A 15,000-nucleotide genomic window follows, 5' to 3' on the forward strand; every position below is an offset into this window, starting at 1 on the left:
GGGCTATATAAATACATTAGTCAAAGCCCAGGTTTCTACTGACCCCTGACCCCTGACCCGGTCCAGTAGGGCTATATAAATACATTAGTCAAAGCCCAGGTTTCTACTGACCCCTGACCCGGTCTAATAGGGCTATATAAATACATTAGTCAAAGCCCAGGTTTCTACTGACCCCTGACCCATAACCCCTGACCCGGTCCAGTAGGGCTATATAAATACATTAGTCAAAGCCCAGGTTTCTACTGACCCATAACCCCTGACCCCTGACCCGGTCTAATAGGGCTATATAAATACATTAGTCAAAGCCCAGGTTTCTACTGACCCCTAACCCCTGACCCCTGACCTGGTCTAATTGGGCTATATAAATACATTAGTCAAAGCCCAGGTTTCTACTGACCCCTAACCCCTGACCCCTGACCTGGTCTAATAGGGCTATATAAATACATTAGTCAAAGCCCAGGTTTCTACTGACCCCTGACCTGGTCTAATTGGGCTATATAAATACATTAGTCAAAGCCCAGGTTTCTACTGACCCCTAACCCCTGACCCCTGACCTGGTCTAATAGGGCTATATAAATACATTAGTCAGGTTTCTTCACCTCTTTGTCAAACAGCTGCACAGACAAAGTTTCCAGCAGCAGTATTTATAGCCTCCTATTAGGCGGAGTTTCCTCCTCGCACATCTAGACAGCCAATACATCTCTGTTGCTAGGCAGAAAGTTAAAAAAAAACTGCTCCTCCTCACTTCACCTGACCTGACCTGATCTGACCTCGGCCCACAGTCCTCACTAATCCACAGCTATCCACCCGTATCAGTGACCTGACCTGACCTGACCTGACCTCGGCCCACAGTCCTCACTAATCCACAGCTATCCACCCGTATCAGTGACCTGACCTGACCTGACCTCGGCCCACAGTCCTCACTAATCCACTGCTATCCAACCTCCATTGACCATATACATTCCTCACTAATCCACAGCTATCCACCCGTATCAGTGACCTGACCTGACCTGACCTGACCTCGGCCCACAGTCCTCACTAATCCACAGCTATCCACCCGTATCAGTGACCTGACCTGACCCGACCTGACCTCGGCCCACAGTCCTCACTAATCCACAGCTATCCACCCGTATCAGTGACCTGACCTGACCTGACCTCGGCCCACAGTCCTCACTAATCCACTGCTATCCAACCTCCATTGACCATATACATTCCTCACTAATCCACAGCTATCCAACCTCCATTGACCATATACAGTCCTCACTAATCCACAGCTATCCAACCTCCATTGACCCCACTATATACATTCCTCACTAATCCACAGCTATCCAACCTCCATTGACCCCACTATATACAGTCCTCACTAATCCACTGCTATCCAACCTCCATTTGATTCCTCCTAATCCACAGCTATCCAACCTCCATTGACCATATACATTCCTCACTAATCCACAGCTATCCAACCTCCATTGACCATATACAGTCCTCACTAATCCACAGCTATCCAACCTCCATTGACCCCACTATATACAGTCCTCACTAATCCACTGCTATCCAACCTCCATTGACCCCACTATATACATTCCTCACTAATCCACAGCTATCCAACCTCCATTGACCCCACTATATACAGTCCTCACTAATCCACAGCTATCCAACCTCCATTGACTCCACTATTACAGACCAGCTATACCTCCACAGTCCTCAGTCCTCACTAATCCACAGCTATCCAACCTCCATTGACCCCACTATATACAGTCCTCACTAATCCACAGCTATCCAACCTCCATTGACCCCACTATATACAGTCCTCACTAATCCACAGCTATCCAACCTCCAACCTCCATGCTATCCAACCTCCATTGACCCCACTATATACATTCCTCACTAATCCACTGCTATCCAACCTCCATTGACCCCACTATATACATTCCTCACTAATCCACTGCTATCCAACCTCCATTGACCCCACTATATACAGTCCTCCTCATCTAATCCACAGTCCTCACTAATCCACTGCTATCCAACCTCCATTGACCCCACTATATACATTCCTCACTAATCCACTGCTATCCAACCTCCATTGACCCCACTATATACATTCCTCACTAATCCACTGCTATCCAACCTCCATTGACCCCACTATATACATTCCTCACTAATCCACTGCTATCCAACCTCCTCCATTGATCCACTGCTATCCAACTCCATTGACCCCACTATATACAGTCCTCACTAATCCACTGCTATCCAACCTCCATTGACCCCACTATATACAGTCCTCACTAATCCACAGCTATCCAACCTCCATTGACCCCACTATATACATTCCTCACTAATCCACTGCTATCCAACCTCCATTGACCCCACTATATACAGTCCTCACTAATCCACTGCTATCCAACCTCCATTGACCCCACTATATACAGTCCTCACTAATCCACTGCTATCCAACCTCCATTGACCCCACTATATACAGTCCTCACTAATCCACAGCTATCCAACCTCCATTGACCCCACTATATACATTCCTCACTAATCCACTGCTATCCAACCTCCATTGACCCCACTATATACAGTCCTCACTAATCCACTGCTATCCAACCTCCATTGACCCCACTATATACATTCCTCACTAATCCACAGCTATCCAACCTCCATTGACCCCACTATATACAGTCCTCATACATGTAACCATTAACTTCTAGTATAACATTTATTTCATGCTAGAATCCAACAATACTTTAAATATACTTTAAATATTCTCTCTCTCATCCCTCCATCGCTCTCTCTATCTCTCACTCTCTATAATCTCTCTCGCCACGTCTATCTCTCCAGAGGTAGAGGCCCACTCTCAGCTGATGGTGACAGGCGTTCTGGTTGCCATGGGGATACTCCTCCTTATTACCGCGGTGATCATTGCTGGATACTGCTACTGGTAAGAGAGAAAGGAGGAGGGGAGTAAGAGGAGAGAAGCGGACAGGAAGAGGAGAGGAGAGGAGACGAGAGGAGACGACAGGAGACGAGAGGAGTGGAGAGTTGAAAAGAGTTTGAGGAGAGTTGTGAAGTGGAAGAGGAGAGAGGAGGAGAGAAGAGGAGAGAAGAGGAGGACAGGAAGAGAAGAGGAGAGAAGAGGAGAGTAGAGGAGAGAAGAGGAAAGCTCGAGGACAGTTGAAAAGAGTTTGAGGAGAGTTGTGAAGAGGAAGAGGAGAGGAAGAGGGAGGAAGAGAGAAGAGAAAAGGAGAGGAAGGGGGAGAGGAGACGGGGGAGGCAGAGGGTGGAGAGATAGACAGTGTGTCAGGAAATACTGTTAGAAAGGCAAAGAGAGGAATGTGTGTGTGTGTGTGTGTGTGTGTGTGTGTGTGTGTGTGTGTGTGTGTGTGTGTGTGTGCGTGTGCGACAGGATACACCCGCCCAGGTCTCTCTCTACAGGACGGCCCGGTGGAACAATAGTCCCGACCTCAGTGTCACAGACACTCCAGAAGTACAGGGTGGACCCCTATCTATTTTTAGGATGCCAGATAGGAGGAGGAGAGGAGGACATGAAGGAGAGCAAAGAACACAGAGAAAAATGAGTGAACAAAGAGAGAGATGGAGTCTTTGGCAGTGTGATGGACAGACAGAGAGATGGAGTCTTTGGCAGTGTGATGGACAGACAGAGAGCTGGAGTCTTTGGCAGTGTGATGGACAGACAGAGAGAGGGAGTCTTTGGCAGTGTGATGGACAGACAGAGAGATGGAGTCTTTGGCAGTGTGATGGACAGACAGAGAGCTGGAGTCTTTGGCAGTGTGATGGACAGACAGAGAGAGGGAGTCTTTGGCAGTGTGATGGACAGACAGAGAGATGGAGTCTTTGGCAGTGTGATGGACAGACAGAGAGAGGGAGTCTTTGGCAGTGTGATGGACAGACAGAGAGATGGAGTCTTTGGCAGTGTGATGGACAGACAGAGAGATGGAGTCTTTGGCAGTGTGATGGACAGACAGGAGACAGAGAGATGGAGTCTTTGGCAGTGTGATGGGCAGACAGAGAGACAGAGAGAGGGAGTCTTTGGCAGTGTGATGGACAGACAGAGAGAGGGAGTCTTTGGCAGTGTGATGGACAGACAGAGAGATGGAGTCTTTGGCAGTGTGATGGACAGACAGAGAGAGGGAGTCTTTGGCAGTGTGATGGACAGACAGAGAGAGGGAGTCTTTGGCAGTGTGATGGACAGACAGAGAGATGGAGTCTTTGGCAGTGTGATGGACAGACAGAGAGAGGGAGTCTTTGGCAGTGTGATGGACAGACAGAGAGAGGGAGTCTTTGGCAGTGTGATGGACAGACAGGAGACAGAGAGATGGAGTCTTTGGCAGTGTGATGGACAGACAGGAGACAGAGAGAGGGAGTCTTTGGTGGTGTGATGGACAGACAGAGAGATGGAGTCTTTGGCAGTGTGATGGACAGACAGAGAGATGGAGTCTTTGGCAGTGTGATGGACAGACAGAGAGAGGGAGTCTTTGGCAGTGTGATGGACAGACAGAGAGATGGAGTCTTTGGTGGTGTGATGGAATTGAAGGGGGAAGAGAAGAGGAAGGGGGAGAAGTGAAGAGAACATTACTCAACAACATTTCTCGAAGGGGGAAGAGAAGAGGAAGGGGAAGAGTGAAGAGAACATTACTCAACAACATTTCTCGTCCCCTGTCACTTTATTTATGTTTGTTTATCTCTCTCCTTAGTAAACACCTGTGTGTGAAGGATATAGAGATGAATGATCAGAATGGACAGTACCTGATGAGACAGAGTGAGGAGTACACAACACTACTACCTACATACATACTATAGTACACAACATTACTACCAACACTATAGTACACAACACTACTACCTACATACATACTATAGTACACAACATTACTACCTACATACATACTATAGTACACAACACTACTACCTACATACCATAGTACACAACATTACTACCAACACTATAGTACACAACACTACTACCTACATACATACTATAGTACACACCACTACTACCTACATACATACTATAGTACACAACACTACTACCTACATACATACTATAGTACACAACATTACTACCTACATACATACTATAGTACACAACATTACTACCAACACTATAGTACACACCACTACTACCTACATATTTACTATAGTACACAACACTACTACCAACACTATAGTACACAACACTACTACCAACACTATAGTACACAACACTACTACCAACACTGTAGTACACAACATTACTACCTACATACATACTATAGTACACAACACTACTACCAACACTATAGTACACAACACTACTACCTACATACATACTATAGTACACAACATTACTACCGACACTATAGTACACACCACTACTACCTACATACATACTATAGTACACAACATTACTACCTACATACATACTATAGTACACAACACTACTACCTACATACATACTATAGTACACAACACTACTACCAACATACTATAGTACACAACATTACTACCTACATACATACTATAGTACACAACACTACTACCTACATACATACTATAGTACACAACACTACTACCAACACTATAGTACACACCACTACTACCTACATACTATAGTACACAACACTACTACCTACATACATACTATAGTACACAACACTACTACCAACACTATAGTACACACCACTACTACCTACATACTATAGTACACAACACTACTACCTACATACTATAGTACACAACACTACAACACTACTACCTACATACTATAGTACACAACATTACTACCAACACTGTAGTACACAACATTACTACCAACACTGTAGTACACAACACTACTACCAACACTATAGTACACAACACTACTACCTACATACATACTATAGTACACAACACTACTACCTACATACTATAGTACACAACATTACTACCTACATACATACTATAGTACACAACACTACTACCTACATACATACTATAGTACACAACATTACTACCAACACTATAGTACACACCACTACTACCTACATATTTACTATAGTACACAACATTACTACCTACATACATACTATAGTACACAACACTACTACCTACATACATACTATAGTACACAACACTACTACCAACACTATAGTACACACCACTACTACCTACATACTATAGTACACAACACTACTACCTACATACATACTATAGTACACAACACTACTACCAACACTATAGTACACACCACTACTACCTACATACTATAGTACACAACACTACTACCTACATACTATAGTACACAACACTACAACACTACTACCTACATACTATAGTACACAACATTACTACCAACACTGTAGTACACAACATTACTACCAACACTGTAGTACACAACATTACTACCTACATACACACTATAGTACACAACACTACTACCTACATACATACTATAGTACACAACATTACTACCAACACTATAGTACACAACATTACTACCAACACTATAGTACACAACACTACTACCAACACTATAGTACACAACATTACTACCTACATACATACTATAGTACACAACACTACTACCAACACTATAGTACACAACATTACTACCAACATACACACTATAGTACACAACATTACTACCAACACTATAGTACACACCACTACTACCTACATATTTACTATAGTACACAACACTACTACCTACATACTATAGTACACAACACTACAACACTACTACCTACATACATACTATAGTACACAACACTACTACCAACACTATAGTACACAACATTACTACCAACATACACACTATAGTACACAACATTACTACCAACACTATAGTACACAACATTACTACCTACATACATACTATAGTACACAACATTACTACCAACACTATAGTACACAACATTACTACCTACATACATACTATAGTACACAACATTACTACCTACATACTATAGTACACAACACTACTACCTACATACATACTATAGTACACAACATTACTACCAACACTGTAGTACACAACATTACTACCTACATACATACTATAGTACACAACATTACTACCAACACTGTAGTACACAACATTACTACCTACATACATACTATAGTACACAACATTACTACCAACACTGTAGTACACAACATTACTACCTACATACATACTATAGTACACAACATTACTACCAACACTATAGTACACAACACTACTACCTACATACATACTATAGTACACAACATTACTACCTACATACATACTATAGTAGACAACATTACTACCTACATACATACTATAGTACACAACACTACTACCTACATACATACTATAGTACACAACACTACTACCTACATACATACTATAGTACACAACATTACTACCAACACTGTAGTACACAACATTACTACCTACCTACATACTATAGTACACAACATTACTACCTACATACATACTATAGTACACAACATTACTACCAACATACATACTATAGTACACAACATTACTACCAACATTATAGTACACAACATTACTACCAACACTATAGTACACAACACTACTACCTACATACTTACTATAGTACACAACACTACTACCTACATACTTACTATAGTACACAACACTACTACCTACATACATACTATAGTACACAACACTACTACCAACATACACACTGTAGTACACAACACTACAACACTACTACCTACATACATACTATAGTACACAACATTACTACCAACATACATACTATAGTACACAACACTACAACACTACTACCTACATACATACTATAGTACACAACACTACTACCTACATACATACTATAGTACACAACACTACTACCAACATACACACTGTAGTACACAACACTACAACACTACTACCTACATACATACTATAGTACACAACACTACAACACTACTACCTACATACATACTATAGTACACAACACTACAACACTACTACCTACATACATACTATAGTACACAACATTACTACCTACATACTATAGTACACAACACTACTACCTACATACTATAGTACACAACACTACTACCTACATATTTACTATAGTACACTACACTACTACCTACATACATACTATAGTACACAACACTACTACCTACGTACATACTATAGTACACAACACTACTACCTACATACATACTATAGTACACAACACTACTACCTACATACTATAGTACACAACACTACAACACTACTACCTACATACTATAGTACACAACATTACTACCAACATACTATAGTACACAACATTACTACCAACATACTATAGTACACAACATTACTACCAACATACATACTATAGTACACAACACTACAACATTACTACCAACATACATACTATAGTACACAACACTACTACCTACATACATACTATAGTACACAACATTACTACCAACATACATACTATAGTACACAACACTACTACCTACATACATACTATAGTACACTACAACACTACTACCTACATACATACTATAGTACACAACACTACTACCTACATACATACTATAGTACACAACATTACTACCAACATACATACTATAGTACACAACATTACTACCAACATTATAGTACACAACACTACAACACTACTACCTACATACTATAGTACACAACATTACTACCAACACTATAGTACACAACACTACTACCAACATACATACTATAGTACACAACATTACTACCAACACTATAGTACACAACATTACTACCAACATACTATAGTACACAACATTACTACCAACATACATACTATAGTACACAACACTACAACACTACTACCTACGTACATACTATAGTACACAACACTACTACCAACATACATACTATAGTACACAACACTACTACCTACATACATACTGTAGCACACACCACTACTACCTGCATATTTACTATAGTACACTACAACACTACTACCTGCATATTTACTATAGTACACAACACTACTACCAGCATACTTACTATAGTACACAACATTACTACCAACATACTTACTATAGTACACAACACTACTACCTACATACATACTATAGTACACAACACTACTACATACATACTGTAGCACACAACATTACTACCAACATACACACTATAGTACACAACACTACTACATACATACTATAGTACACAACATTACTACCAACATACTTAGTATAGTACACAACACTACTTCCTACATACTTACTATAGTACACAACATTACTACCAACATACACACTATAGTACACAACACTACTACATACATACTATAGTACACAACATTACTACCAACATACTTACTATAGTACACAACATTACTACCAACATACTTACTATAGTACACAACATTACTACCTACATATTTACTATAGTACACAACATTACTACCAACATACTTACTATAGTACACAACACTACTACCTACATATTTACTATAGTACACTACAACACTACTACCTGCATATTTACTATAGTACACAACACTACTACCTACATATTTACTATAGTACACAACACTACTACCTACATATTTACTATAGTACACAACATTACTACCAACATACTTACTATAGTACACAACATTACTACCAACACTATAGTACACAACATTACTACCTACATACATACTATAGTACACAACACTACTACCTACATACTATAGTACACAACATTACTACCTACATACATACTATAGTACACAACATTACTACCTACATACACACTATAGTACACAACATTACTACCTACATACATACTATAGTACACAACATTACTACATACATACATACTATAGTACACAACACTACTACCTACATACTATAGTACACAACATTGTACACATACATAGTACACAACACTACTACCTACATACTATAGTACACAACACTACTACCTACATACATACTATAGTACACAACATTACTACCTACATATTTACTATAGTACACAACATTACTACCAACACTATAGTACACACCACTACTACCTACATACATACTATAGTACACAACATTACTACCTGCATACTATAGTACACAACACTACTACCTACATACATACTATAGTACACAACATTACTACCAACACTGTAGTACACAACATTACTACCTACATACATACTATAGTACACAACATTACTACCAACACTGTAGTACACAACATTACTACCTACATACATACTATAGTACACAACATTACTACCAACACTGTAGTACACAACATTACTACCTACATACATACTATAGTACACAACATTACTACCAACACTATAGTACACAACACTACTACCTACATACATACTATAGTACACAACATTACTACCTACTACATACATACTATAGTACACAACATTACTACCTACATACATACTATAGTACACAACACTACTACCTACATACATACTATAGTACACAACATTACTACCAACACTGTAGTACACAACATTACTACCTACCTACATACTATAGTACACAACATTACTACCTACATACATACTATAGTACACAACATTACTACCAACATACATACTATAGTACACAACATTACTACCAACATTATAGTACACAACATTACTACCAACACTATAGTACACAACACTACTACCTACATACTTACTATAGTACACAACACTACTACCTACATACTTACTATAGTACACAACACTACTACCTACATACATACTATAGTACACAACACTACTACCAACATACACACTGTAGTACACAACACTACAACACTACTACCTACATACATACTATAGTACACAACATTACTACCAACATACATACTATAGTACACAACATTACAACACTACTACCTACATACATACTATAGTACACAACACTACAACACTACTACCTACATACATACTATAGTACACAACACTACAACACTACTACCTACACACTATAGTACACAACATTACTACCTACATACTATAGTACACAACACTACTACCTACATACTATAGTACACAACACTACTACCTACATACTATAGTACACAACATTACTACCTACATACTATAGTACACAACACTACTACCTACATATTTACTATAGTACACAACTATAGTACACAACACTACTACCTACGTACATACTATAGTACACAACACTACTACCTACATACATACTATAGTACACAACACTACTACCTACATACTATAGTACACAACACTACAACACTACTACCTACATACTATAGTACACAACATTACTACCAACATACTATAGTACACAACATTACTACCAACATACTATAGTACACAACATTACTACCAACATACTATAGTACACAACATTACTACCAACATACATACTATAGTACACAACACTACAACATTACTACCAACATACATACTATAGTACACAACACTACTACCTACATACATACTATAGTACACAACATTACTACCAACATACATACTATAGTACACAACATTACTACCAACATTATAGTACACAACACTACAACACTACTACCTACATACTATAGTACACAACATTACTACCAACACTATAGTACACAACACTACTACCAACATACATACTATAGTACACAACATTACTACCAACACTATAGTACACAACATTACTACCAACATACTATAGTACACAACATTACTACCAACATACATACTATAGTACACAACACTACAACACTACTACCTACATACATACTATAGTACACAACACTACTACCAACATACATACTATAGTACACAACACTACTACCTACATACATACTGTAGCACACACCACTACTACCTGCATATTTACTATAGTACACTACAACACTACTACCTGCATATTTACTATAGTACACAACACTACTACCAGCATACTTACTATAGTACACAACATTACTACCAACATACTTACTATAGTACACAACACTACTACCAACATACATACTATAGTACACAACACTACTACCTACATACATACTATAGTACACAACACTACTACATACATACTGTAGCACACAACATTACTACCAACATACTTAGTATAGTACACAACACTACTTCCTACATACTTACTATAGTACACAACATTACTACCAACATACACACTATAGTACACAACACTACTACATACACAACACTACTACATACATACTATAGTACACAACATTACTACCAACATACTTACTATAGTACACAACATTACTACCAACATACTTACTATAGTACACAACATTACTACCTACATATTTACTATAGTACACAACATTACTACCAACATACTTACTATAGTACACAACACTACTACCTACATATTTACTATAGTACACTACAACACTACTACCTGCATATTTACTATAGTACACAACACTACTACCTACATATTTACTATAGTACACAACACTACTACCTACATATTTACTATAGTACACAACATTACTACCAACATACTTACTATAGTACACAACATTACTACCAACACTATAGTACACAACATTACTACCTACATACATACTATAGTACACAACACTACTACCTACATACTATAGTACACAACATTACTACCTACATACATACTATAGTACACAACACTACTACCTACATACTATAGTACACAACATTACTACCTACATACACACTATAGTACACAACATTACTACCTACATACATACTATAGTACACAACATTACTACCTACATACATACTATAGTACACAACACTACTACCTACATACTATAGTACACAACATTACTACCTACATACATACTATAGTACACAACACTACTACCTACATACTATAGTACACAACACTACTACCTACATACATACTATAGTACACAACATTACTACCTACATATTTACTATAGTACACAACATTACTACCAACACTATAGTACACACCACTACTACCTACATACATACTATAGTACACAACATTACTACCTACATACACACTATAGTACACAACATTACTACCTACATACATACTATAGTACACAACACTACTACCTACATACTATAGTACACAACATTACTACCTACATACATACTATAGTACACAACACTACTACCTACATACTATAGTACACAACATTACTACCTACATACATACTATAGTACACAACATTACTACCTACATACATACTATAGTACACAACATTACTACCAACACTATAGTACACAACACTACTACCTACATATTTACTATAGTACACAACATTACTTCCTACATACTTACTATAGTACACAACATTACTACCAACATACACACTATAGTACACAACACTACTACATACACAACACTACTACATACATACTATAGTACACAACATTACTACCAACATACATACTATAGTACACAACATTACTACCAACATATTTACTATAGTACACAACACTACTACCTGCATATTTACTATAGTACACAACACTACTACCTACATATTTACTATAGTACACAACACTACTACCTACATACTATAGTACACAACACTACTACCTACATATTTACTATAGTACACAACACTACTACCTACATACATACTATAGTACACAACATTACTACCTACATACATACTATAGTACACAACACTACTACCTACATACTATAGTACACAACATTACTACCTACATACATACTATAGTACACAACATTACTACCTACATACATACTATAGTACACAACATTACTACCAACACTATAGTACACAACACTACTACCTACATACTATAGTACACAACATTACTACCTACATACATACTATAGTACACAACACTACTACCTACATACATACTATAGTACACAACACTACTACCAACACTATAGTACACAACACTACTACCTACATACTATAGTACACAACATTACTACCTACATACATACTATAGTACACAACACTACTACCTACATACATACTATAGTACACAACATTACTACCAACACTATAGTACACAACATTACTACCAACACTATAGTACACAACACTACTACCAACACTATAGTACACAACACTACTACCTACATACATACTATAGTACACAACACTACTACCTACATATTTACTATAGTACACAACATTACTACCAACACTATAGTACACAACACTACTACCTACATACATACTATAGTACACAACACTACTACCTACATACATACTATAGTACACAACACTACTACCTACATATTTACTATAGTACACTACAACACTACTACCTACATATTTACTATAGTACACAACACTACAACACTACTACCTACATATTTACTATAGTACACAACACTACTACCTACATATTTACTATAGTACACTACAACACTACTACCTACCATGCTATTTGTTGCTTGTTGTAAATTAACGTTGTTGTTACCATGGTATCTGTTAGCAGGTATGAAGGTGTACATCGACCCTTTCACCTACGAAGATCCCAACGAGGCGGTTAGAGACTTCGCTAAAGAGATAGACGTGTCCTTCGTCAAGATAGAGGAGGTCATTGGAGCTGGTCAGTACCTCTATATTCACCTCCTAGACCTCTATACCTCCTCCTACCTCTACCTCTACCCCTAAAGAGATAGACGTGTTCTTCGTCAAGATAGAGGAGGTCATTGGAGCTGGTCAGTACCTCTATATTCACGTCCTAGACCTCTATACCTCCTCCTACCTCTACCTCTACCCCTAAAAAGATAGACGTGTTCTTCATCTAGATAGAGGAGGTCATTGGAGCTGGTCAGTACCTCCTTCTACCTCCTACCACTACCCCTAAAGAGAGGAGGTCATTGGAGCTGGTCTATACCTCTCTGTGTATTTCTCTATACCTCCTCCTACCTCTACCTCTACCCCTAAAGAGATAGATGTGTTCTTCGTCAAGATAGAGGAGGTCATTGGAGCTGATCAGTACCTCTATATTCACCTCCTAGACCTCTATACCTCCTCCTACCTCTACCTCTACCCCTAAAGAGAGGAGGTTATTAGAGCTGGTCATTACCTCTATATTCACCTCCTAGACCTCTATACCTCCTCCTACCTCTACCTCTACCCCTAAAGAG

At 38.4% G+C, this 15,000-nt stretch overlaps 1 protein-coding gene across 2 annotated transcripts in view; it reads left to right on the plus strand.

Moving 5' to 3' along the window:
- LOC115120524 (ephrin type-B receptor 4b-like) overlaps window positions 1-15,000 on the plus strand; it is an 87,691-nt gene that overhangs the window by 47,729 nt on the left and 24,962 nt on the right. For both annotated transcript variants that reach the window (XM_065025118.1, XM_065025119.1), the window contains exons 11-13: window positions 2,839-2,938; window positions 4,713-4,777; window positions 14,340-14,456. In XM_065025118.1, coding sequence (XP_064881190.1) covers window positions 2,839-2,938; window positions 4,713-4,777; window positions 14,340-14,456 — 282 coding nt within the window. The remainder of the gene's footprint in view (window positions 1-2,838; window positions 2,939-4,712; window positions 4,778-14,339; window positions 14,457-15,000) is intronic.

Source organism: Oncorhynchus nerka, linkage group LG12, assembly GCF_034236695.1.
Source record: "Oncorhynchus nerka isolate Pitt River linkage group LG12, Oner_Uvic_2.0, whole genome shotgun sequence".
NCBI classification, from domain to species: domain Eukaryota; kingdom Metazoa; phylum Chordata; class Actinopteri; order Salmoniformes; family Salmonidae; genus Oncorhynchus; species Oncorhynchus nerka.